At 37.9% G+C, this 25,692-nt stretch overlaps 1 protein-coding gene across 3 annotated transcripts in view; it reads left to right on the plus strand.

Moving 5' to 3' along the window:
- Positions 1 to 12,175: 12,175 nt before the first annotated feature.
- The window catches only part of LOC143229127 (uncharacterized), a 77,940-nt gene continuing 64,423 nt past the window's right edge, over positions 12,176 to 25,692 (plus strand). For 2 of the 3 annotated variants that reach the window (XM_076460995.1, XM_076460997.1), the window contains exon 1: positions 12,178 to 12,356. In XM_076460995.1, coding sequence (XP_076317110.1) covers positions 12,298 to 12,356 — 59 coding nt within the window. In that variant the 5' untranslated portion in view covers positions 12,178 to 12,297. Of the gene's footprint in view, positions 12,357 to 25,692 lie in introns of all 3 variants that reach the window. The other variant, XM_076460996.1, reaches the window with a different exon arrangement.

The raw sequence follows: 25,692 nt of genomic DNA on the forward strand, positions 1-25,692 counted from the left end.
AAGGTCTATCTAGCACAGGGCATTTAGGAGCACTGTATGTTGACTGAAATGGCTTACTGCACAAACCATTCCAGTACCGTGTTTACTCGCTTATAAGACGGGGATTTTTCCTCGAGATTTCGGGCTCAAATTGGGGGGCCCGTCTTATAGGCGAGGTCTACAGACATAGAAAATAAATTTAGTTCACTCAGTTTATCAGATCGTTCCTCAAATGCGGAATTTCGAATTCCATTGACGGCAGTGAGGATGATGAACTTTTCAGTGAGTTTATCGGCGGCAGAGATGACGTAGAGCAGGAGGAGAACACGGAGGAATGTGACCTCTACGATGATGGATTGTCCGAGGAGCAGTTTTATGAACTGTTTGGAGATAGCGACAACGAACAATTTGAAGGCTTTTGAATTTCATAACTTGCGTACTGATTTGCTGTGTTCTATTAAAGTGCGGTTTGCGTAAACTCTTTTAATACTTTGAAGAAATGTGGTTTAAAAGTTAGCATAAACGTACTTTGATACTGAAATATGTTGTGATAAGTTTTGTGCGTTAGATTGTTCTTTGTTATGTGTTTTAAATATGAATATTTATCTCTCATTACCTGCTTTCCTTCCTTCGTCTTATAAACGAGTCTAAACAGAATATCGACAATCTCTCAGGTGAAGTTGGGACCCGTCTTATAAGCGAATAAAAACGGTATATCTTGATGTAACAACAGTTATTTAATTCCTTCTTGGTGATGTTTTACCATTGTCTGTGAATTTCTTATGTTATTGGTGGTTCTCTAGAAAACAGGCCTTGATTCAATAATCTGTATGGGTGAAAGACTGTGAAGCTCTGGAATGAACATGAACAGTCATTCTGAGTGTATAAATGTTGGTGACTCTTCTTCCAGAGTCATTGGCTGTAGTAAAAATGAAGTCATGGATTTTCTCTGTAAAGGCAAAAGTCTGACATTTAGGATAGGAATTCTTAACAACTCACTCCTGCAACCATGAAAATGTCTATATATATATAAAACTTAAAGAAATTATTTTGTTTTATATTCTCCACATCTGTCTGTTGCCTATCTTGTGTCCAACAAACTATAGCACAGAATAGCCAAAGTAGCATTTAAATGGTTTGATCTGTTGCCCTTACTTATCTGTAAAACTTACTCAGTTACGTCTAAGTGCTTTTCCAATATGGCGGTGTGTGTGTCAGAATGTTATCCACGTAATGCTCCATACTGATGATTTTCTGCAACATCCTCTTCATCATGCAGTTGAATATTGCTGCTGAGTTGACCTAACCCAAACGGCATTCTCTTAAATTGCTAACATCCATCTGGTCTCACAGATGCTGTCTTTTCTTTAGATCCTGTCTCCATCTGGATCTGCAAATAACCTTTCTTGAGGTAAATATCTGAAAAGAATCTGGTATCATTTAGTTTTGCCTTGATAGCCTATGTGTTGCCCATAGGCTCAGAGTTAAAATTTGTCAAGTGATTCAGCTTCTGGAAGTCTATGCAGAAGTGGTTTGAATCATCCATCTTCTTCATGATTGCTACAAGTGAACAACAGCTTGAATCTGAAGTCTCAGTGATTCCAGCTTCTAATATTGCCTCATATTCGTGGTTTATGAGGTCATTGCTCATGTAGGGCATCTAGGGGGGGGGGGGGCTCCACCTTGATTGAATCCCTTGTCTTGTTCCCAGTCTGTTTTTTTCAAAGGCTTGTCTTGCATGGTCTATTTATGAAGACTTCCCCAAACTGGCACATTAGATCTTATAGTTCCTTCTTTTGCCTGCCAGTCAGTTCTTTACTGATATTGATATTTTTGTGTCTCTCTTCTTCAACCCAGTGGTCTTAGGTCTAGCACATTTTCATCCTCTTTGACAAAGTCATTGCCTCTTGGTTCTGCATCTGTGACAGTCACTTCTACAGCATACATTTTAGCTTCAGTAGTTGTACCTGTTAGGTTTCCTTCCCTCTCAGCTCTTGGTTTCTCCATTTACTTTCATCCTATACTCCATTCTGTTGACAACTTCCTGTACCTTAAAAGGTCCTTTTTAATGCAGGGTGAATATGTTGCTGCTTGTGGGCATTGTCTGACATTGAAACTTGGTTTTATTGTTATAGAAGTACTTCTAACTGCCCTGAGTAGCATACAATCTCTCACAAGCAGGTTGACAGGTCTCTGCCAGTAAGCTTGTTTGGTCTAACATTTACTGGTATGTATTCCTTACTTGGATTTTTCTTCATCTGCCCATAGCTCTTTCAGTATTTGCATTGGATCTCATACTGTTCTTCCAATGCACTAAGTCGAAGAATGAAAATCCTGTACTTGCTTTTGTGACTTCTTGATGAGCAAATAATACTGCCTGCTAGTACCTATTTTAGTCATGTGATCTTTCTTGGTACATCTTCTTCAGCATGCTCTTTAAGAATCCATTGATCCTATCATGAAGTTCATTACATCTAGGGTTGTATGGGATGCTAAAAAGCTGCCTAATTCTGATGAGTGTGCACATCTCTTGCATCAGTTCTGAAGTTAACTGGGCCTCTATGTCACTTCTTTTGGGAAGCCAATTCTGCAGAATTTCTTCTGGGAGGGCTTCTGTCACTTTCTCCTTCTCTATCTTCGACTCTTTAATTACATGTTACATGGATGATTACTGTTAGCATATACTGGTTTATTTTATCAAATACAGGTGCTAGTGGTCCAGTCTCCACTGCTACTCTAATGAATGGCTTTTCTATTTGAGGCAGTTCACCTGTGGCCGATATCATGTGACCTATAGAATCTTGTCACATATTTTATGCCCCCTAGCCAGTGGAAGTTGCTAGTGATTCTGTCTGACATCTTTTTTGACTCATTTTTATCAGATATTTCAATCACTACTGGTCTGTTGATCCATTTGCTAACTTCAGCTCACCATCGGTCGTTGACTAATTAATCACAAAAGCAGCCCTTTCTTTATGTGGTATATCTGCTCAGTTGCCATTGTCCCAGTTTTGACTTTGGGTGGATTTTTTATGCCTCTACAGGAGAGTATCCATGTTGTTATTTTATTAATCAAATTTGGGCAGCTTGGATCGACTGGCTCTAACCCCATTATCATTCATGAGTCTTACTTTCTATTGGGTGAGCTTGTGTGATCTTAGTTTGTACTCTTTTACTTTATATTTTCAGTTTCTCCTTTTCTGCATTCACAATTAGTGGCTTACTCTTTATCTATCTATTTCCAGTCTTCTCTTTCTCTTAACTTCTTCTCACCTAATTCTTGTTGTTTGACAGACTCCCATAATTTGTCAAGACAAGTTGTTCTCTTTCACCTCTATTATTCCAATAACGATCTGAAACACACTTTAAATATTTCCAGTTAAGGCTAAACTAACAATCATACAGTCTAACTTCTCTTTCCTTAACTTCACATTTTCTAACTTAACCTGCATTCACCAGCGCTTATAAATATATTGCTCAATGAGCCTTAGAACTTTCTATAATCCATCAGATGCTGTGATGTAACAATACTAACTTAAGGCAGCGAGAAAAATACAAAAAGTTCGAGGAGTAAGACGTCAATTTACAACAATTGTTTCACACATACAACCTATGATTCTTACTGAATTGCCTAACAAAATTTGTCGTAACTATCACTTTTAAAATAATTACTTTTAACACTGTTGTTATAAAAACTAAATAATTATTAAATATTAGACCACAATATGAACTAATTAATAAGTCTTACACTAAACAGTCTCGTATACTCAACACTGTATAAAAATATTATAGTAGTTATTTCAGTCATTGGCTATCACATACGTAAATGGGGAGGTGGACAAGAACGATTACCCTTCTTTTGTGATGTAAAAAAATTACGCTTATATAATTATAGCATAGCTGCTTATGGAATTTAATGTTGTTGTTGTTGTTTTTTTTCTTATATAGTCTATATTCTTCTGATGAAACAGCGTTTACAACCGAAGCCGACCTGATATTGTTAGGTTTTGTAGGTTGTTTTTTCGCAACAGGTGTCTGTGACTTGTTGATGATAAACATCAACAATAGACAAATAGCAACACAATCTATTTGTTTTAAAATAAGCCCGACATGGCCAGGTGGGTCAAGGCGTTCGACTTCTAATCTTAGGGTCGCGGGTTCGAATCCCTGTTACGCCAAATATTCTCTCCCTTTCAGCCGTGGAGGCGTTATAATGGTACGGTCAATCCCACTATTCATTGGTAAAAGAGTTGGAGATTGGTGGTGATGACTAGCTAGCTGCCTTTCCTCTGGCCATACACTGCTGAATTAGGGACGGCTAGCGCAGATAGCCCTTGAGTAGCTTTGCGCGAAATTCAAACAAACAATTGTTTTAAAATTATGTATTAAAACACGTTAAACATATATACAAATGCTCATTACATTATAGGTTATCTTAGCTATATCCAGAGTTTTAAATAAATGTCTTTTTGTTGTTGTTGTTGTTCAACATCCATATAGTCTGGTTCAATTATTTTAGAACACGAGTGATAAAACAAATTATTCTTCTCTGCTCTGTTACTCCAATACATTATTAACAGTGGTGTGGGAATGCATGGAAGTGCTGTTTCCTTTTTTTTTTTTTTAGCTGGAACGTTACAAATTGTTAACTTCGTGAAGTTTTGCCCACCCATAGAAGGAAAAAAAAATCATTTCATCCAGCTTGTAAGCAATTGATCAAAGTATAATAAAAGATGAGATTGCAAAATAATACATGTAGTTACGTTAATATAGGTCGTAAAGTTCCGAACAATTTATGGTCGAAGTTTATATTTCTCACTTCAAACTTATTTTCTGCAAAAACATAATGAATTGTACTGTCGGAACTTTTCATTATGAACGAAAAAATTCTGAAGTAAATCTTCTAAGAATTTCTACTTCTCAACTTTTCCCCTCTATTTCCTGTGTTTATTTTACTGTTAGTGGCTGAAGTAGAAACCTATAAAAAAAATGACATTAAACCATTTACATGACATCATTCCTAGCAAATAAACCTACACGGTGCAATTACCAAACTTCTCTCAGCTTCTAAAACACAGTGATGCACTGTTTATTGACTTGGTAAAAAATACAGTGACTACAATGAGCAATGTGTAAAGTATTATATAAATATGAGAGAAAATATTTACTATATGGCTCTGCACAAAGTCTGATCTTATACAATAAAGTCGTTAGGTATTTGGATGCTAGTTATCTTCCCAGGGTGGTCAGGATTTAGTAATGTAGGTGTGAAAAATGTATGGAAGAGCTTATGAACATCTTGTTTTCTATTTTACTTACCATATTTACACAGTAACCAATAAATGTTTTGTTTCCAGTAATATAAGTTTGACCCATTTTGATTTAGTTGCTGTTTCTAACTTAATCTTCTTGCTAATCATTTTAATGTGTTTACGAAGTATTACCTACAAGTAAGTAATATTTTTATACTGTATATAGACTGTGTAATCAGTTAGTACATGGTACATTGGAACATTTCACCACTACATAATTATTTGACATGACAACAGATTCTATATAAAAAAATCATTTTCACTTTTGTTTTAATCATTGATTGTTTTTGTTTTTTTGGAATTTCGCACAAAGCTACTCAAGGGCTATCTGTGCTAGCCGTCCCTAATTTAGCAGTGTAAGACTAGAGGGAAGGTAGCTAGTCATCACCATCCACCGCCAACTCTTGGGCTACTCTTTTACCAACGAATAGTGGGATTGACCGTCACATTATACGTCCCCACGGCTGGGAGGGCGAGCATGTTTAGCGCGACGCGGGCGCGAACCCGCGACCCTCGAATTACGAGTCGCACGCCTTACGCGCTTGGCCATGCCAGGCCTAATCATTGATAATCAGTTAAAATATTTTTGGACGTTCAAAACACTTCGGCAATCCTGCTTATATGTGTTTCCTGTCTTATGCATGTGTGTGGTGCTTAAAGTCACAAAGTTTGTATTTAACTCGTAACTACATATTGATTATGTTATAATTCGTCTATATATAGATGAATAAAACAATAATATCACTGTAGATTCCAATTATTGTATAAACTATAATGCTATGTTAAATCTATATACTGGTTGCCTCTTTAAAATTACTAGATACTTTTATTTTCATCCACTACTAATGACACAACTCATTCACTATTTTAGTCTTTCTCTAGTGCTAGCGATGAATGTGAAGCTTGAGTTGTATTCTTGTGGTAATGGTACTGATGTTATTTAAACTGGTTTATTTGACCCTCAAATTGCTTCAAGCCCAGACAACTCAAATACACTCTTTGATAATTATACCACTGTACAGTTTTTACTGTAGTGTAGTGGTGTGGGTATGTATGGAAACATTGTTCCCTTATTTTACTTATATTTTAGCTGAAACATTTTTCAATCACTATTTCAAACGAATATGTCATTACGTTAGATGACAACAACTGTGAAAGTGGGGAGAATTTATTAGTTTTAAGCTACAGAGGGTCAGCGCAACAAATATTATATATGTAATTACAAAGGTATCAACGGATGTTGGAATATCCCTAAATGAACTGTGCAGTCAAGGATGTGACTGGTGCAATATCTGGTTTCCAGAAAAAAAAATCGAGATATGCAAGGCAAGGCTTTGGAAGGCTAAGTCACTTAATCTTGCTATTAAAAATTCGTGTTTAGTTCCAACCGTACGAAATTATATCGATAAAGTTAACGGAAAAATTGTTTGGATGAAATCCTCATCTAAACGTGCGAGATGTTAAAGGCAATCTATCAAAAGGACATCCAACGTAGAACAGCTTCATCACGTCTTCCATTACACAATGTGTGCATTACACACTGGGTCGAGAATATTTAAGGTTGGGAAGGTTCTGTTTATGCCTTCCATTTTTATTTCACATGTGTGAGGTTATTGTGTTTGAAAATGATAATTTCGAAACGTTTGTTGGAAACTGGGCTCCAGAAGATAAGAAAAATGATACAGCTTATTTCAAACTACTGGAACCCTCGGAATACATTGTTGTATAAAATTTTACAACGTTCCTTTCACTACCTGAAAGAAGCATCTGTAAACTTGTAAGGTTCAAGCCAAGACATTGTTTTATGGTGTTTACCTAATAGAACAAAACTATAGAGAACTGAAAGAGTGAACTAAATTATTATTCACACCGTATTTTTAGCACAGTAGTATTATTGCAGATACATATAATATTAAAGTTAGTATGCCACGAGTAAGTCAACGACAAGGTCAGTGTAGAAGTGCGGAATATAGTTCTGTGGAGGATTACTTGAAGAAAACAGTAACCATTCCTTTTCTTTACAGTAATTTTTCCCCCATATTTGATGCATATGTAAAGCAAGCAGCATCAATTCAGAAACTTGCATCATTAAAACTATATTTTTTTGATGAAGAGTTTCATCAATAAAAGACAAAATAGCTTTCTCTACTTTTCCAGGACAGGCACTAGATACTGGCTGAGTGCTTAAAAGTGTCCTTCAATTTACTGAATACCGTTATATTACTGAAACTCGCCCCCCCCTCATTAGCACAGCGATACGTCTGCCGACTTACAATGCTACAAACCGGGTTTCGATACCTATTGTAGACAAAGAACAGGCAACTCATTATGTAGCTTTTTGCTTAAGCTCATACAACCAAACAATACTGGAACTCTTTGTCACACTGACACTAAGTTCATATTTATCTTAACGTTCGGCATCTACTCTTCGCCTATTAAATAATTACCTGAGGTGTACACACATCAAAGAAAGACTGAGTGCTGTAGCTTTAATACATACTAATTTTGACATTGCTATCAACCTTTAAACAGTATATAAGTGCATACACAGAGGTATATAATACCCAATGAATGAAATAACTAATATACTGTTGTTGTACGGAGTTGTTTATAAGTAATATGATTTAACAATTAACAATTTCTCTGCATGTGGACAATACTGTACTATAATAATTTAAGTCTAGTTCCCCCATGTAGTTTTAGAAGAGAATGATTGGTTTGTTTTTAATTTCGCGCAAAACTACACGTGGGTTATCTGCGCTAGCCGTTCCTAATTTAGCAGTGTAAGATAAGAGGGAAAGCAGCTAGTCATCACCATCTATTGCCAATTCTTGGGCTACTCTTTTACCAACGAATAGTGGGATTGACCGTAACATTACAATGCTTTCACAGCTGAAAGGGCGAGCATAATTGGTATGACGGGGATTCAAACTCACGACCCTCAGATTACGAGTCGAGCGCCCTAGAACATAATGATTATTCGTTGACTTTTCATTGGATGTTTGTGGATTTTATATGAACAGCCATATTGTTGTTTAAGCTATATTTCATTCACAATTACTCAAAGAGTTAATCTCACAGCATCTACTTTAAAAATTCCTGGGGACGTACCCTTAGACCCAAGTAGCGTTCGCACAATGTGAATTGTTTTTTGATCTCACAAATTAGAGACTCCCTTCCAAACATTTTGCGTATGAGTATAAATAGAAAATGGCGTTTCCTATTTCATTGTAGACAGAGTAAAATTATTATTGAAATTAAATAAGCATAAAGTAACTACTCCTGATAGTCAAAAATTTTGCGCCATACTTTAATGATATGATGGCTACAAATCTAAGAGTTACCATTTTGTTTTTCTAAAATCACAGACGAACTTACTAATAGAAGCCAACTAAACAACTGGAAGTATGTTCAGTTTCGTGCAAAGATGATTTTGCAGTTGAAATTAATATTATAAATGTAATTATTTTTCAAGATAGGTCTGCAAATTCTTTATTTAATGAGATATTATCATCAATGGAAAACGCAATTTACCTACGAGAATCGGAGTTGAGTTTTGTAGTGATACCGCAAATGCTTTAATAGGGTTAACCATGTGATATATTCAGGTGAATTGAATATAAACTCTCGTTTCGAAAAATAGGTTTGAACAGAGGGAAATTTACTTACACCAGATTGTTCTCAATTTCTTATAATTTATTTTGTGTCACTTGCGCTAGCACGGTAATAATACTTTGCATCACACATAGAAAAGGTCGTAACCATTATATGACTTTCAGTACAACCGCTGAAAAACAATGTTGTCGGTATCTTACACAAGGTTGCTTTAAACAGTGTTCTTTACAGGCAGTAACAGCTGTAACCAACTTAAAAATGACAATGAAATAAAAGTATTTTGAAATAATGTCAACTTAACGATTTTCTTGATCACGTGTTATGTAAAATCCGCAAATATTCAGAACAAAAAATAAATTCAGAATAACTATTGCAATACTACAAGAAGACAGAAATACGTGATATATTTATATGTCACAGTCATTCAACTTCATTTATAAGCAAAATAGATTTTCCATGTATTTGTATAGTTAAACTTAGTTTCCAAATGACGAATCCGGCTGTTTCAAATCGCTAACATTTACAAAAACAACAACGAATAGTTTTCAGAACTTTTAAAAAGAGTCAGTTTTTGTTTTCATACTAATCGAGAAGAGGTTTTAAAGGAATTCCACTCTCTTTCAGAATGTTATAAAGGAGAACAAATGGCAATACATGGATAAATTGTTGAGGATCTTACGCATACCAATATACCTCTTCAGAGCTTGGCCCATAGGCCCAGGAATTTTTAGCGTTTTAGTATGATATCGATCATGGTTTCTATTCTGATTTTTCAAGACATCAAATGGTGGATCGTTAAATAGAATCAGGGTACGGATTCGCGTGCCGGTGTCTGGCGACGTTTCTGGGCCTCTTCTTTCCCAATTACGGAATCATTCATGAAAGTGATACTCCACTTTTCTATAGGCTACTTGTAGAAATAGAGATAGTAATCGAAACATTTGCTATTATTTTCATGAGGGTAAAATATGTTAAATCAGTTAATTATGTTATAACTATTGATTAAAGTAAAGAGAGAGTGAGTATTTTAGAACAGTTCAACCAAAGAGAGCTGAAAACAAATAATTAAAACATGTGGCATGCGATAAACGTCCATTTTTTTATATTTATCACTCAAAGAATTCTATAAAAACCTCTATTTGAGTGAAATCCTAGCTTGAAGATCCAATCTTCGAGCATTCCAAAATAGTGGACCCTAGAAATGTGTGTGTGTGTTTGTGTTTTTCTTATAGTAAAGCCACATCGAGCTATCTGCTGAGTCCACCGAGGGGAATCGAACCCCTGATTTTAGCGTTGTAAATCCGTAGATATACCACTGTAATTGCGGGGGGATCCCAGAAATGACTCAAATATAAAAAAAAATAATTAATATTTTAAAAGTGCTTTCTCTTCTAAAGTGATCAGTTTGGCTTATGAAAAGCGGAGAGCACAAAGTGAAGTTGAAGTTCCCGACAACGTGAATACTGATATTGTTACTTCTATCACATATTGACGTTATGTCCTCTTTTTATGGGGTCTGGCATGGCCAGATGGTTAAGGCACCTGACTCGTAATCCGATGGTTGCGGGTTCGAATCCCCGTCACACCAAACTTGCTGCCCTTTCAGCCGTGGGGGCGTTATAATGTGACGGTCAATCCCACTATCCGTTGGTAAAAGAGTAGCCCAACAGTTGGCGGTGAATGGTGATGACTATCTGCCTTACCTCTAGTCTTACACCGCTAAATTAGGGACGGCTAGCGCAGATAGCCCTCTAGTTGTTTTGCGCGAAATTCAAAACAAACCAAACCTCTCTTTATGATTCTCTACTGGTACATTGTAATTTTCCAATTTGTCTTCATGGGTTGAAAAGGAAAAGTACCGGGTCCTCCTATTATGGAGAATATGTTGTTTTTATGAAAGAAATTGTTTTGATGAAAATTTAATTTTATGCAGAATTAAAGTTCATGTTTTGTTTTCATACAGGCATTGTTTCAATTAGTACTAAAAATGAACGACTGTACAGTTTCTTATTTAAATATGATTTTGACAGTGAGGTTTTATAATCCTACAGTGAGTATTTTTCTTGATTGAAACTTTTATAAGTTTTTTTTGTGTGTATGTTTTTCTTATAGCAAAGCCACATCGGCTGTCTGCTGAGCCCACCACGGGGAATCGAATCCCTGATGTTAGCATTGTAAATCTGTAGAATTACCAATGTATTAGCGGAGGGCAATTTTTTTTTTGTATATTTTAAAGTGAAAAACTACATAAGTTAGGGGCCCGGCATGACCAAGCGTGTTAAGGCGTGCGACTCGTAATCTGAGGGTCACAGGTTCGGATCCCGGTCGCGCCAAACATGCTCTTCCTTTCAGGCGTGGGGGCGTTATAATGTGACGTTCAATCCCACTATTCGTTGGTAAAAGAGTAGCCCAAGAGTTGGCGGTGGGTGGTGATGACTAGCGGCCTTCTCTCTAGTCTTACACTACAAATGTAGGGACGGCTAGCACAGATAGCCCTCGAGTAGCTTTGTGCGAAATTCAAAAACAAACAAACAAACATAAGGTGAGCATCTGCGTTCTGCCCTTGCCACGTATCAAAACCGTATTTTAGCATTGTAAGTCATCAGGGAGCTCTTTTAATGCGTAGCAAAATTAAGTGTTTTTCATGCATTAGTTATGACACTACAGCTAAAAATAGCTGGCTATAATATGTACGTAGTTACACAAGAGTATCGTACTTCCACGAGTATCGATACCCCGTGTTCAGCATTATAAATATAGAAGCCTTCAAATTTACGCAAGTTACTAATGTGCCAATGGAGAGCTCTACCATTTACGGTTTAATTCGTTATCTGTAAGGCCCGACATGATCAGGTGATTAAGGCACTCGACTCGGGTTTAGATCCCCGTCACACCAAACATGCTCGCACTCCCAGCCGTGGGAGCGTATAATGTGACGATCAATCCCACTATTCGTTGGTAAAAGAGTAGCCCAAGAGTTGGCGGTGGGTGGTGATGACTAGCTGCCTTCCCTCTAGTCTTACACTGCAAAATTAGGGACGGCTAGCACAGATAACCCTCGTGTAGTTTTGCGCTAAATTCAAAAACAAACAAACGTTATCTGTTATCTTTTTTCCTATCATATTTTAGTTCATTTTTTCACACTAACGAAATTGGTTATATTAATAATAAAACACAATAACAATAATATAAATACATTTCGAATTAGCATATAGTGACTTAAAAACGTATTGCAGAATTATTTGTTTCAAAGCACACACACGCACAAGCCAAGCGCTAGATTTTCAAAATACTCAGAACGCTAAATTTACGGTGACGTTTGGTGAAGACGATAGTTTCAGCTTTTTGTCAAGTGTTGTATGAGATTGTCGTGTAGTATCGTATAGTCATTATGAAAACTAAAACAGTTTCTAAAAATAAACTTATTCGTGTTGTTCCATGGAAAAATGAGTAAGTTATATAGTTTTATTGTTTTCAAGCAGTGTACAATATTCAATAAAACCGATTCGGACTTTGAGTTTAATAATTGTACTGAAATGCATCTCAAGACGGCTGGCTTTCGACCTAAGAAGATCGAAACGTTGTTCTCTGTATTATTTTGGTAAATGTATTAATACCCATACCAGCCGCCCTGAGATACATTTTTATTTCAAGTGGGTTTCTCATCATCACGAATTGTATTGAAAGTTGGACAGTAACGGCAGTAACCCACAATAACCAATAGCATGCATTTCTAAATGTTAAACTCAAACAAAATTTAATTCTGGTCATGCACTATTTATTTGTTCAACATTTTTGTAAATCTGTAGGAAAAGGACATATTTTGTATCTCAAGACGGTTGGTATGGGTGTTAAAACTTTTTAGAAAATAAAGTAGAGAACAACGTTTCAACCTTTTTAGGTCATCTTCAAGTTAATAAAAGTTTTAATATCCGTACCAGCTATCTTGCGAGACGTTTTTACTTCAAGTGGGTTTCTTGTAATCACAAAGAACCTGTTTTATAACATTTGTCAAAAGATTCCATATTCTAACAGTAATAATAATTTATATTTCACTTGTGTAATTTAATAATATTTATTTCTGGTGACAAGAAACCCACCTGAAGTAAAAATGTAACTCTTTGTTAACTTGAAGAGGACCTTTATTAGTAAAAGTGTTAATACCTATACCAGCCATCCTGAGATACAAAATATTTTGTATTTATTTTGATAAAGAACTAGCATTTTTTTTTTTATAAAGGTAATAATGAATAAAAATTAAGATATAATACCTTCTCTCTCTCGGTGCAGATAGCCTAGTTGCTTTGTGCCATAAAACACCAAACCAACCAATCTCTCTTTCTCTCTCTTGGTGCAGATAGCCTAGGTGCTTTGGGCCATAAAACACCAAACCAACCAATCTCCCTTTCTCTCTCTCTCTTTCTATATATATATTCAAATAACTTCAAATCTGAAATTATTTTCCATAACTTATATTGATGATTTAATTAGCATTTGAAATTCATTAGTAAGTAATATTTATCCTGCAGTTCTGCAAATAAAAAATACCTCTATATCAGATGCTGAAGTACATTATTTAAATGTAGATATTAAAATAATTAATAATTATTGTAATATTTGTGATAAAAGAAGTGGTTTTGCACCTAAAGTTTTGGGACTTCTCTCACCAAACAGTAATGTATCAGATAATGCCTTAGAGTGCATCATTCATTCACAGCTACTTGGGTATTGTAAACTTTGTAACACTGAACAGTTCTCAATTTCCAACATTAATAACTTAGTGAATAAACTGATTTCCAGTGGATTTAATTAGATAAGTGTAATTAAGTATTTTAAATTATCTTGCAATAAGTATACAAAATATGTATGTAAATTTAAAGACGCTAATGTAAATGAAAATCAATTAATACAATAAATAATTTCTAGTTTTTCTTAGAGAAATTATTGGAATAACTTATAAGAAGTGGATGTTGCATAGGTGTATTAATGTAGATGTATCAGTTTCCCTCTGATGGTCTTGACAGTAACCATGAAGGATTGAGGAGAGGGGTACTGCACTAACAGTTTGGGTTGGTCTTTGTACAGTAATGCCTTAACATTGTATTTATGTCCAGACACTATTAAAATGGAATGTCAACTTCAAGGATAGTTTTACTGTCTTCCTCAATAATGTCTTGTATTCCAGTTATTTATTTATTTCTTCTTACTGAATTATTCTTTAAAAAAATTTTTTTTTTTACTTATTTTTGAACAACCACCTTCCCACAACAAAAACCAGGGCATATTGCATAACTACCCACATTATGATATGTTCCTAGGTGGTACGTGTGTGTTTTGTAGCTGCATTATTTTTTTCTGTGTAATATTACAATTAATTATTTTTGTGTAAGATTTTGAAATGTTGTGTAAAATTCAAGCAATTTTTCCTTTGAGGTAATTTTCATGTTCCTTTTTTAAAATTAATTATTTGTGTGTGTGTGTGTGTATGTATGTATGTGTATGTGTATATATGTAACAACAAATAATGGTTTGTGCATTGAAAACTGAATAAAATAGGTTAAAGACTGAAATATGGGTTTGCTCCTCATATACCATATGAAAATAAAAGTTACAAGAGTGTAGGTGTATGTTAATAGTTTATATTCTAACACAGTACTTCTCTTCACCCACAATATTAGCTATTCCTGTTTGTTGCTACCCTCTATATGTAAACTTCTTAATCACTTGTGCCACAAGCCTTTTGCTCCTCCTTACTGGAATCAAATTATTCCAATGTGTGTGTCATGCATATTATTGTGCATCACTTCACCACCAATACATGTGACCCCCTTTATGCCTCTCTTGATGTGGATTCCCATACGTGGTGAGGGGACCTCCCAGAGAAGGTGCTGTTCTTACAGTTTATCTCCTCTGGAATCTAAACATCCACCTGCGTGTTTGCCATGTGTGGTAACCCATGAAGGGGAGGAGAGAATTCTGGTTGTTGAGGGGTCCAGCTCCAGCACACCACTTTGGCCTTGAATTCCTGTAAACGGGTGGTCTTGGGGTGGCCCCCCAGGATCAGTCAGCTAGTCCATTTGGGCCAGGGTCAACCGAGTACTAGTGTTTGGGTATAGTCCTCACGAAACCCTGGCATCGCTGCAGTGCTCTTAAGGCACTGTAGTGCATCTCCTTGTAGGGCTCCATGGTGGGTGGGGTCAGTGGGCACCTAAAAATTTTCTGTTTGTTATGGATACTCCTAAAACAAAATAAATAACTTGAAACCATCGAGAAATACCCAACTACTGGAAAACAACCACGCATTGATGAATCTGTACAGCCCAACTCACCACTTGAATCTGTCCCATGATTCTTAATTTTGCATTCCTTAAGTGACAAACCTCTAGGGCAGTTGTTTCCATTTTTTATTTAGAAGAGCTTGCTGGCTCCCCTAAAATGGTAGAAAAGCTACATTCAGGAGACATCTTCATCACGGCATTCCAAACTCCTCCTGACATCAAAAGCCTTGGGGGACATACCCATTGAAGTTACTTTTCATTCCACTTTGAATACTTCCAGAGGAGTCATAGTTGAAAGAGATTTAAGGACTGTCCCCGAATTGGAGATCCTCGCAGGTCTCACCAGTCAAGGTATCACAGCAGTATGCCGAATCTTCACTCAAAAAGATGGAATTCTGGAACCAACAAATGTTCTAATACTAACATTTACTGTACCACATCCTTCCACCACAATAAAAGCAGGATATCTGAATTGTAAGGTGCAACCTTATATTTCAAATCCTGTATGATGTTTTTATTGTCAACTATTTGGTCATTCAAAACAATCTTGCTGTGGTTCCTTGACCTGTGCCTGTTGTGGTGGTAAAGACCATAATGCCACCGAATGCCAACTCGAACTACATTGTATAAACTGTAATGGTACGCATCCTTTTTATTTTACCTCTTGCCCTAAATGGGTAGAAGAAAAAGAAGTACGTCTCAAGACAGTTAACAATCTCACTTACACAGAGGCTCAAAAATTATTATTACCTATTCCGACCAGAACTTATGCTGCTGTAATCCATTCTGCTACTACAGTAGGAGTCCAAACAGACCTTACTCTATCCCCTACACAATCTTCACCAGCAAATCTTAATGAAACACTTCCCAAAATCAACACAGTTCACGAATCAGTGTCTCCTTCCATCTGTGTCCTGACCACACCTTCCAGTCATTGCCAAACTTCACCTTCTTCAAGTCAAGATGTTTCCATGGGGTCTCCCTCTCTTGATACCCCAAAAATTAAACAAATCACTTGTCCATGCCCTTAATTTTTAGTACGTGTATCGATAAATTCAGACCTGACCATTCGAGCTAGAGCAGGATCCATAGAGGGTGATAGACCCACATCCAATAAAGAAAAAAATTGCGGTCATAAGCAGAAGGACTCTCTACTGTCTTCTCCTCTGAAATAATTACACATGGCCACACTAATCCAATGGAACTGTCAAGGTATTCAGTCAAATGTGACTGACATCAAATATCTGATTGACTTTTATCATCCCTTATGTCTTTCTTTGCAGGAAACATTTCTACAGCCTACAAATAGAGTTACTATCTGCCACTATTCATTATACAGGAATGACAGGCTGTGTATAGGATGGGGATATGGGGGAATTGCATTGCTGGTTGATCAGCATGTGCTCACCCGATCCCTGTCATTGACCACACCCTTGGAGGCTGTAGCCATCCATGTCTCCTTGTGTTGTACCATCACTATTTGCTCTCTATACCTTACACCTGAAATGCATTATAATCAATCAGATCTTGATACCCTTATAGAGCAACTGCCTACCCCCTTTTTAATCTTGGGAAATTTCAATGGGCATAATCCCCTCTGAGGTGGCTCCTGTATTGATATGAGAGGGTGTGCCATAGAGCATATACTCCTGAACCACAACCTGGCTCTATTCAATACTGGCTCTTACACATATTTTCATGCACCTAGTCAGTCATTTACAGCTATAGATCTTTCTGTCTGCTCCCCTTTGCTACTCACTCACTTTTCCTGGGAGGTTGACATCAATCCACGAAGTAATGATCATTTTCCCATCATCTTACGCGAGATTGGCTGTGATCAGTACCACCTGAAACATGTACCTTGGTGGAAGTTGGTCCAGGCCAACTGGCCTTCTTTCACTACTTTCTCGGAACTTGATCCTGCCATCTTATGTAAATCATTCATAGATGGTTGTATAGCAACAGAAATCAACAGTATTATACAAGCTGTTACTTGATGCATTCCTAAAACCTTGACATGTTCCCCACGGCATTCCTACCCTTGGTGGAATTCTGCTTGTTCTATAACATGACAAACTCAGAAGTGTGCTTGGGATAAATTTCGAAGATACCTCATGCTCTCAAACCTCATTGCATTTCAGCAAGCCCGTGCACACACTTGGCAAGTTAGACGTTAAAGGCAGAAGGAATCTTGGATTAAATACACCTCCAGCATTTCTTCAACCACTAGCACAAAAGTTATATGGGATAAGATTCGGAGGGTGAGTGGAAGATATACTTCTGTCTCCCTCTCTGTCTTAATATCTGATGGCCACGAAGTTGCAGATGCACAGAGCATTGCTGATACTCTTGGGGAGTTCTTCTCTTATGTATCTAGCTCTTCAAACTTATGACCTTCCTTTTTAGACATTAAAACACAGGCAGAGCATCTGCCTCTTTCCTTTTCAACTGACCATTCCTATGACTACAGTTGCCCTCTTACACTGATGGAACTCAAACTTGCAATTCATCAGTCTGGCAATACATCAATTGGACCTGATAATATACATTATGAGATGTTATGCCACCTTTCCAAAAACTCTCTTACTATTCTCCTAGCTTGAATCAGATATGGCAGGAAAATGTCTATTCAGATCCTTGGGAACAAGCTATCATACTCCCTATTCTGAAACCTGGGAAGGATCCAACGATTCCTTTGATTTATCGTCCCATTGCTTTGACACGTCATCTCAGTAAGATCTTAGAGAGAATAATCAATGCCCACCTCATTTGGTTTCTTGAATCAAACAACCTCCTCTCACCTATTCAGTGTGGGTTCCTAAGACAACGCTCTACGATAGACTGCTGAATTTGCCTTGAAATGTCAATCAGAGAAGCCTTTTTAAGGTGACAACATCTTGCTACTGTTTTTTTTTTTATTTAGAAAAAGCTTACAATACAACATGGAGATATGGCATCTTACAAGACCTTCACTTGTATGGATTGCATGGCAATTTACCCCTTTTCATCCAGCAATTCTTAATGAAGCCCTGATTCCAAGTCTGTGTGGGCTTAACACTTTATCATTTTTTCCCACAGGAACTTGGAGTCCCTCAGGGCTGTATTCTGAGTGTTACACTTTTCATTATGAAGATTAATGCCATCAGTGAACAGCTATCCCCTACATTTGCAAACAGTCCTTTTTGTTGATGACTTTCACATATCATGTCAGTCATGAAACATGAGGGTTATTGAATGGCAGCTACAAACTGCAATCAGTCAGATACTGAAATGGACCACGGCAAATGGTTTTAAACTTTCACTCTCTAAAACCATTTGATATATTTCTGCTGCAAACGGGGAATCCACCCAGATCCAGAACTTCATCTTGATGATGTTGTACTTCCTGTTCTTAGGTCTTATATTTGATTGTAAATTAAATTTTATATCACATATCAAGCAACTTCGTATCAAATGTCTAAAAGCATTGAACATTCTCTGTGTCCTCTCTCTACTTCTTGGGGAGCAGATCGATACTCCATGCTCAAAATTTATCGTGCTTTCATCTGATCCAAACTTGACTATGGGTCTGTGGTTTATGGTTCTTCCAGAACTTCAGCACTGAAAATGGGTCTGTGGTTTATGGTTCTTCCAGAACCTCAGCACTGAAAATGTTGGATCCTGTCCATCACCAGGGGATTTGGCTTTGCATTGGAGCTTTTCCTACTTCTCCTGTGCAAAATCTGTATGTGGAATCTCATGAATCCCCTCTATATATTTGCCATTTGCAACTGTCTCTAATTATGCTTCCAAAGTTTGATCTTTACCACAGCATTCTACCTGGATTTGTGTTTTCCAACCACAATGGACCACACTTTTTAATAACAGAAAATCTGCCATTGTTCCTTTTAGTCTCCATATCCAGGCACAATTAGAAGAATTGGATTTCTCCTTGAATAACATTGTAGTTTCTTTAAAACAGCCTATTCCATCGTGCGAATTACTGTCCCCAGTTGTAACCTATCTTTGAGTCATCTGAAGAAAGCAGATACACCCGATTGGAAATATCGCTCTTTCTTTGCAGAACATCTTTCATATGATCCATCTATTCCTATATATACAGATGGTTCCAAATCAGGTGACTCAGTGGGCTCTGACGTGGTTTGTGATAGTTCGATTGTAGCACACACACTCCCCAATACAATTTCTTTTTTCACTGCCAAATTGTGTGTCATCTCTCTTGCCCTAAATCATATTGAACTAATGCAGTATATAAATTGTACAATATGTATGGACTCACTCAGCTGTCTATTGGCCCTAGAATCATTCCATGATAGTCACCACTCTCTTCTCATCAATATTGAAAACAAACTGGCCTATCTTTCTCTCTCATCTGTCTCTGTCCAGTTCTATTGGATACCAGGTCATGTTGGTATTTGTGGGAATGAGCTGGCCAACAGAGAAGTGAAGTCTGTCTGTTCTGGATCTATCATCCTAGTACCCATTCCATCCATGGACTGTGGTCCAGTTATCAAATCCAGACTGTACACCAGATGGCAGGCAACCTGGAATGAGCAACACAATAACAAGCTTTTTCAAGTCAAACATTCTCTAGGTCTTTGGCCCATGTTATTGGTGATACTGCCCATCTCACTCATGTTTTTACATTTTTAAGAGCCATTGGTCTTTTACACTTAATTTAAGGTTTTTTATTGGACTGTATAGTGTTTTAGCATGATTTTTTTTACACATTTCAATTTTTATTTTGACTTGAACCCAGGCCAAATTTGATCTTGATGCTTCAGTCTCCCTGGCAAGTCTTAATTTTACACATTTTAGTTTTTATTTTTCTTTTGAACCGAACCCAGGACTGGAAAGGCCAACTTCAGGTGACTGTCAGCAAGGATGTACTTCTTGCTTCAGTCTTCCTGGCAGTTCCTAATTTTACATATTTTACTCTTTACCTTAATTGCCCTATATCTATACTGTACCACATCTTGTTTGGCACAGATAGCCTTGTAGCTTTGTGCCAATAAACATTGAATACCTACCTACCATTTATGCTTCTCTACCACACTATCACTTCTCATTTGGCAGCTTGTACTCTGACATCTTCTTTTGTTTTGATTAGTGCTTCAGATACACTTTGTTATTGAAGTGGTTTCAAATCATTAAACTTGAAAATTTGAAAGCAGACAAGTACACTTACCTATATCCTGGATGCATTTCTTCTACTTTAAATGCTTATTTCATCTGCTACAACAGGAATTAAGAAGTTAATGTAACTATTTCAGATATCTCACAACTGACAGGCACTTTACCACAGGCTTTGGGTGACAGCAACCATTGAGATACTTATGTACATTTGTCAGCAGGGAGATTGAAAATTAATTGGATCAATATTTATCTCCAAATGTTGCCCCACTTCTTTCTGAACATGTTGTGGAACATGGGCAGGCTGATGACAAGTTTAATTGCTTGTTTTCTTCTGAATTTCCCAATGCTTTCTCATACTCTTCTTGAGGATTCTGTTCAACCTTCCATGTTTTTTCAGACTTTATATTTCAGTTATGTGATGTTTTGTCTCTTGCTTCTGTATGTTATAACTTGCATTTTTCTTGTTGCATGACTATTCTTTCCAACCCTATTTTGTTTATCCTTTGTTCCCTTATATGCTGGTTTGTACTGTACAGTTTGCCTCAGTTGGCCAGTGGTGTTGGTATGCCTTGTTTCCCCACTAGCTTCAGATCAGTATGCCTTTGTACATCCTAGTGCTGACTCCATATCTCAACAAACACAAGATGGATTTCATTTTACCTTACCCATTTGGGGGGGGAGTCTCCAAATCTTTCTTTAGTCTCATGTATGCTCAATATTCCTGTCTCTGGCTTACCCTTATGATACTTTTGCAGTACCTTTCTGTAGTCAGTCTCCTGCCTTCTGAGGCTCTTTAAAAAATTCCCAAGAGATTTTTTAGGGACATTCTCTCTTTCTTTATCTCCACGTTGTCTCATTTGTCATCTTTGGCTATGGCTTTGCAAATGCAGTTTATCTGTTGTTAGGACCTTTTAGGTCATGAGGCTACCTTATCTCAAGTGAGTTCACCTGCTCCTTATTACTGGGATTTGTGTATGGCTTCATTTTTATGAAGTTTTGTCTTTGATATAGTCTTCGAGTCCTTGAAGTCTCAGCACCAATCAATTCTTTCACAACTGCTAATCTGTTTATCTCAGTTGGAGCTAAATGTGGCACAGATTCTGGTTTCATGTCCTTTTCTTTTTAAGCCCTTACCTCTCCCTCCTTCTCACAGTGCCATGGTTTTTTTTTTATTCACAATGCACAACACTCTATCAGCAGTTCTGGCAACTACCTGGTGGGTTTGGATCCTGTGGGAGCTAGACTTGTGGTCTTCACTTATTTGTGGTGTTTTTCACCACCAATGTTTGAGTTCTTTAGGTTTTGTTAGAGGGACTTGACATTCCATTTCTTGCCCCACCTTCTGTGTCTCATATACTTATTAGCTTCTCTTCTTGGAATTTTATAGCTTTTAATTGTTTATAAGAGGCAGAATAAGGTCTCCTCACATATCAGGCTATTGAACTGATTCCACAGCTTTCACTGGGGTTTTACTCTCATGTATTTGTGACTCTCAGAAAAGACTGGGAACTGGAAGCCTGTCATGGATTTGTTCCCCATCAGCCATTTTATTCACCTCCCACATTTCACCATAGAGCCCTATTTCACTCTTCGGTGGACATTTCCTCCAGGTTTGTGGATGACTAAGCAAGACATGTTCAGCACTTACACCCATGTTCCCATGTTTGTATGATGAGGGGTGGTGTACCCAGCCATTTAGGATGGCTTCAGCTTATGTTTTTTGCTGAGGGGTGAGAGCTTTTGCTCTTCATATTCTTGAACTGGGGCTGTGTTTCCATTTTCACATGGATTACTGGCTACTTCTGGCCCATTCCAAACAGGAGTCAGCCAGTCATACTCATCAGGTCCTTCTCAAAGCTGCTTGGGCAGGCTGGTTGACCAAATTGAACAAGATCTTCCTGCATCCTACCCAATACCTTGTGCATTTAGGTGTTTTTTACAACACTTACTTTAGTTGGGCCCAACCTTCTCCTCTCTTACTTCTTACTCCATTTTATGGAATTGGCAGTTTGGTATGCCCTGTCTGCTCACTCACTTTCTGCATGTGAGTTACTGTCAGTTTTGGGTGTGTGGTCTTCTATGGCTCTGCTCATACCTCTTGGCCATGCATATTTGTTCTCCCTTTCTTCAGTGGACTCTGCATGATAATAGGAATCTTGCTTGGAATCCATTGGATGCTCCTATTCTCCTTCACTTGTAGACAATTTCCCTTTGTGATTGGACAAGACTTGTATGTTGGTGGGTATACTGCTTCCTCCTCCTTGCCTCAATTTATCTCTCTCTGCGGATGCATTCCTTCAGGGCTGGGGTGTATGGATCGATCACCTGGAGGCTTCAAGTTGCTGGTCTGTCAATGAATGGTCTTTACATATCAACATCACAGCACTCCTTGCCAATTGTTAGGCTTTGGGTCACTTTCTTCCCAATGTCTGGTAATGATCCATTCTGAAAATTTGATGGTGGTGGTTTATATTAATCACCAATGAAGCACCTGGTAAAAATTCCTTTGTTTTCATACAAAGAATATCCTGTATTGGGCCCATGTGCAATACATTTATTTAATTGCATGTCATGTTCTAGGTGCTTTAACCTCAGGCTATGGCTGTGGAAGCCATTAGCCTGGATTGATCACACAAATCCTTATATATTTATCCTTATGTCTGATTGCTTCTTTGGATAGTTTCCCTTATCCATGCCACTTTAGGTCAGGTCCTCTTGATCACTCCCTACTGACTAGCTCATCCATGTTTTTCTCATTTACTCTAAGTACAGTTATTTCCTCCTGTACCATTTCCCTTATGATCTTGACCTCCTTTGTCAACTTCATTCATTGGTTCTACATCCTGAATTTTACATTCTCTGCTTTCACACCTGGTTTTTATATGGTCTTTGGTGTGTAATTTTTAATTTGGCTCAGTCCATCTGTACTTCTGTAGAAGTGTATTGATGAAAATATAAGGTCTTTTGCACATGGCCCAACCATGGGGATTTCCTATTGCTGGTGTCTTCACACTTCTCATGTTTTTTTTTAAACCAAGGGTCTTCAGTTTCCTTGATTTTAAGTCATCAGGCAGCTTTATATTATATCTTTCATCCTTCTTGTTACAATAGGGTCTTTCTCTTACCAGTACTTAACATCAACTTCTTCATCAACCTGCTTTTCCAGACTGGGATATTAATGTGATCCTTCATTATTTTACCAACATTTAAACCTACTTTCTCGTTTATTTGTTTTTTCACCTGTTCCTTAAGACATACTTTCTTCTCCTTTTGGTTTGTGTGCATTGGCAATCTGGTTTGTTTGCCATCAGTGTTCCATACTCTTTACCACCATACCCATCTTATCTTTGACCTGGATTCTTCCTTCCTTCCTAAACCTTGTTGGCTCACAAGGGTATCTCCTCTTTGCTAGTTTCCCTTCCCTCTTTTTCATATCACCACCATATATGCCATGTTGACTAGTGTTTTCTTCTCTTTGGCTTTGTATGCTCATCTTTGATATGATGTTTTTCACAAGATCACTTGATACAATGGAACTGTCAAGGTTTATGTTCTAATCTGGATGACATCAAAACACTGATTGCTTCCTACCATCCTGTATGTCTTTCCTTACAAGAAACATTTCTGAAACCTGCCGATATAGTCACATTTCGGCAGTTTTCTCTGTACAGAAATTTAATTGCTGTGTGATGGACGAGTACATGGAGGGGTGGCAGTGTTGGTTGATCAGCATGTGCCTACCCTGTCTTTGTCACTCAACACACTCTTGGAGGCCGTAGCCATCCGTGTGTCCTTGGGTCATACCATCACTGTTTGTTCTCTCTATCTGTCACCTGGAGAGAGACATGATCAATCAGACCTTGATGCTCTCGTTGAACAGTTGCCATCTCCCTTTGTAATCCTGGGGGCTTTAATGGACATCATCCCCTCTGGGGAAGTACTGTTATTGATAGGAGGGGTCGCTCTGTAGAGCTATGCTCTTTGATCACAACCTTTCTCTTTTCAATACTGGTTCTTCCACTTATTTTCACACACTTAGTCAGTCCTATACCGCAATTGATTTCTTGGTTTGCTCCCCTTCATTATTCTCCCATTTTTCATGGACGGTTGACAATAATCCACTAGGCAGTAATCATTTTCCTATACTTCTGAGAGAGACTGGCTGTGGTCGATGCCACCCTACCCTCGTGCCCTGGTGGAAGCTGGTCAGGCAGACTGGTCCACTTTCACTGCTCTCGCAGAACTTGATCCTGCCATCATCTGTCAGCCATCAATAGGTGACTGTGTGGCAGCAGTAACTGACTGTATCATACAAGCAGCTGCTTAGTGTATTCGTAAAACCTCAACACATTTTCCACTGTATCCTCGTCTGTGGTGGAATCCTGCCTGCCACATGGCATGGAAGGCTCAAAAATGGGCCTGGGATACTTTCTGTAGATATCCCACACTTTCAAACCAAACTGCATCGCTTTCCAGTGGGCCCGTGCACATGCTAGATGGATGAGACGTCAAAGCCAGAAGGAATCTTGGATTAAGTTCACAACTAGCATATCTTCTACCACCAGTTCCAAGGTCATGTGGAACAGGGTTCAAAAGGTCAGTGGGCACTATAATTCTGCCCCCCTCTCGATCTTACTCTCTGATGGCCAAGAAGTAGCTGATGTCTGGAGCATTGCCAATACTCTAGATGAAAGCTTTTGCCAGGTATCTAGCACTTTTGCTTGTTCCTCCACCTTCATGGCCATCAAGACTCGGGCAGAGCATTCACCTCTTTCCTTATGAACTGACTATCTCTTTGACTATGATCGTCCCTTTAATTTCGCTCTCTCTAAAACAGTTTGCATGCACTTTTGCTGCCAACGAGGTATTCACTCTGATCCTGAACTCCGTATCAGTGAAGTTTCCCTGCCTGTGGTCCCTGAGACCAAGTTCTTGGGGCTTATCTTTGATCATAAGCTGATCTTTATACCACACTTAAAACAGCTACGGGTCAAATGCACAAGAGCAGTGAACATCCTCCATGTCCTATCTACCACCAGTTGGGGAGTGAATCGATGTTCCATGTTAAAGATATATCATACTCTTATTCGATCGAAACTCGACTATGGATCACTGGTCTATGGCTTTGCCAGACCCTCGGCCTCAAAGATGCTGTGCCCCATTCATCATCAAGGACTTCAACTCTGCACTGGGGCTTTCCGCATCTCTCCAGTTCAGAGCTTATACGTTGCATCTCATGAACCTTCTCTGCACCTTCGCCGTTTGCAACTATTTTTACTATATTCTTCGAAACTTCATTCCTTACCAAAGCATCCCACCTGGGGATGTGTTTTCCTTCCTCGGTGGGCCATACTTTTTTAGAACAGATGATC

The sequence above is a fragment of the Tachypleus tridentatus genome, chromosome 10 (genome assembly GCF_004210375.1).
Source record: "Tachypleus tridentatus isolate NWPU-2018 chromosome 10, ASM421037v1, whole genome shotgun sequence".
NCBI lineage: Eukaryota > Metazoa > Arthropoda > Merostomata > Xiphosura > Limulidae > Tachypleus > Tachypleus tridentatus.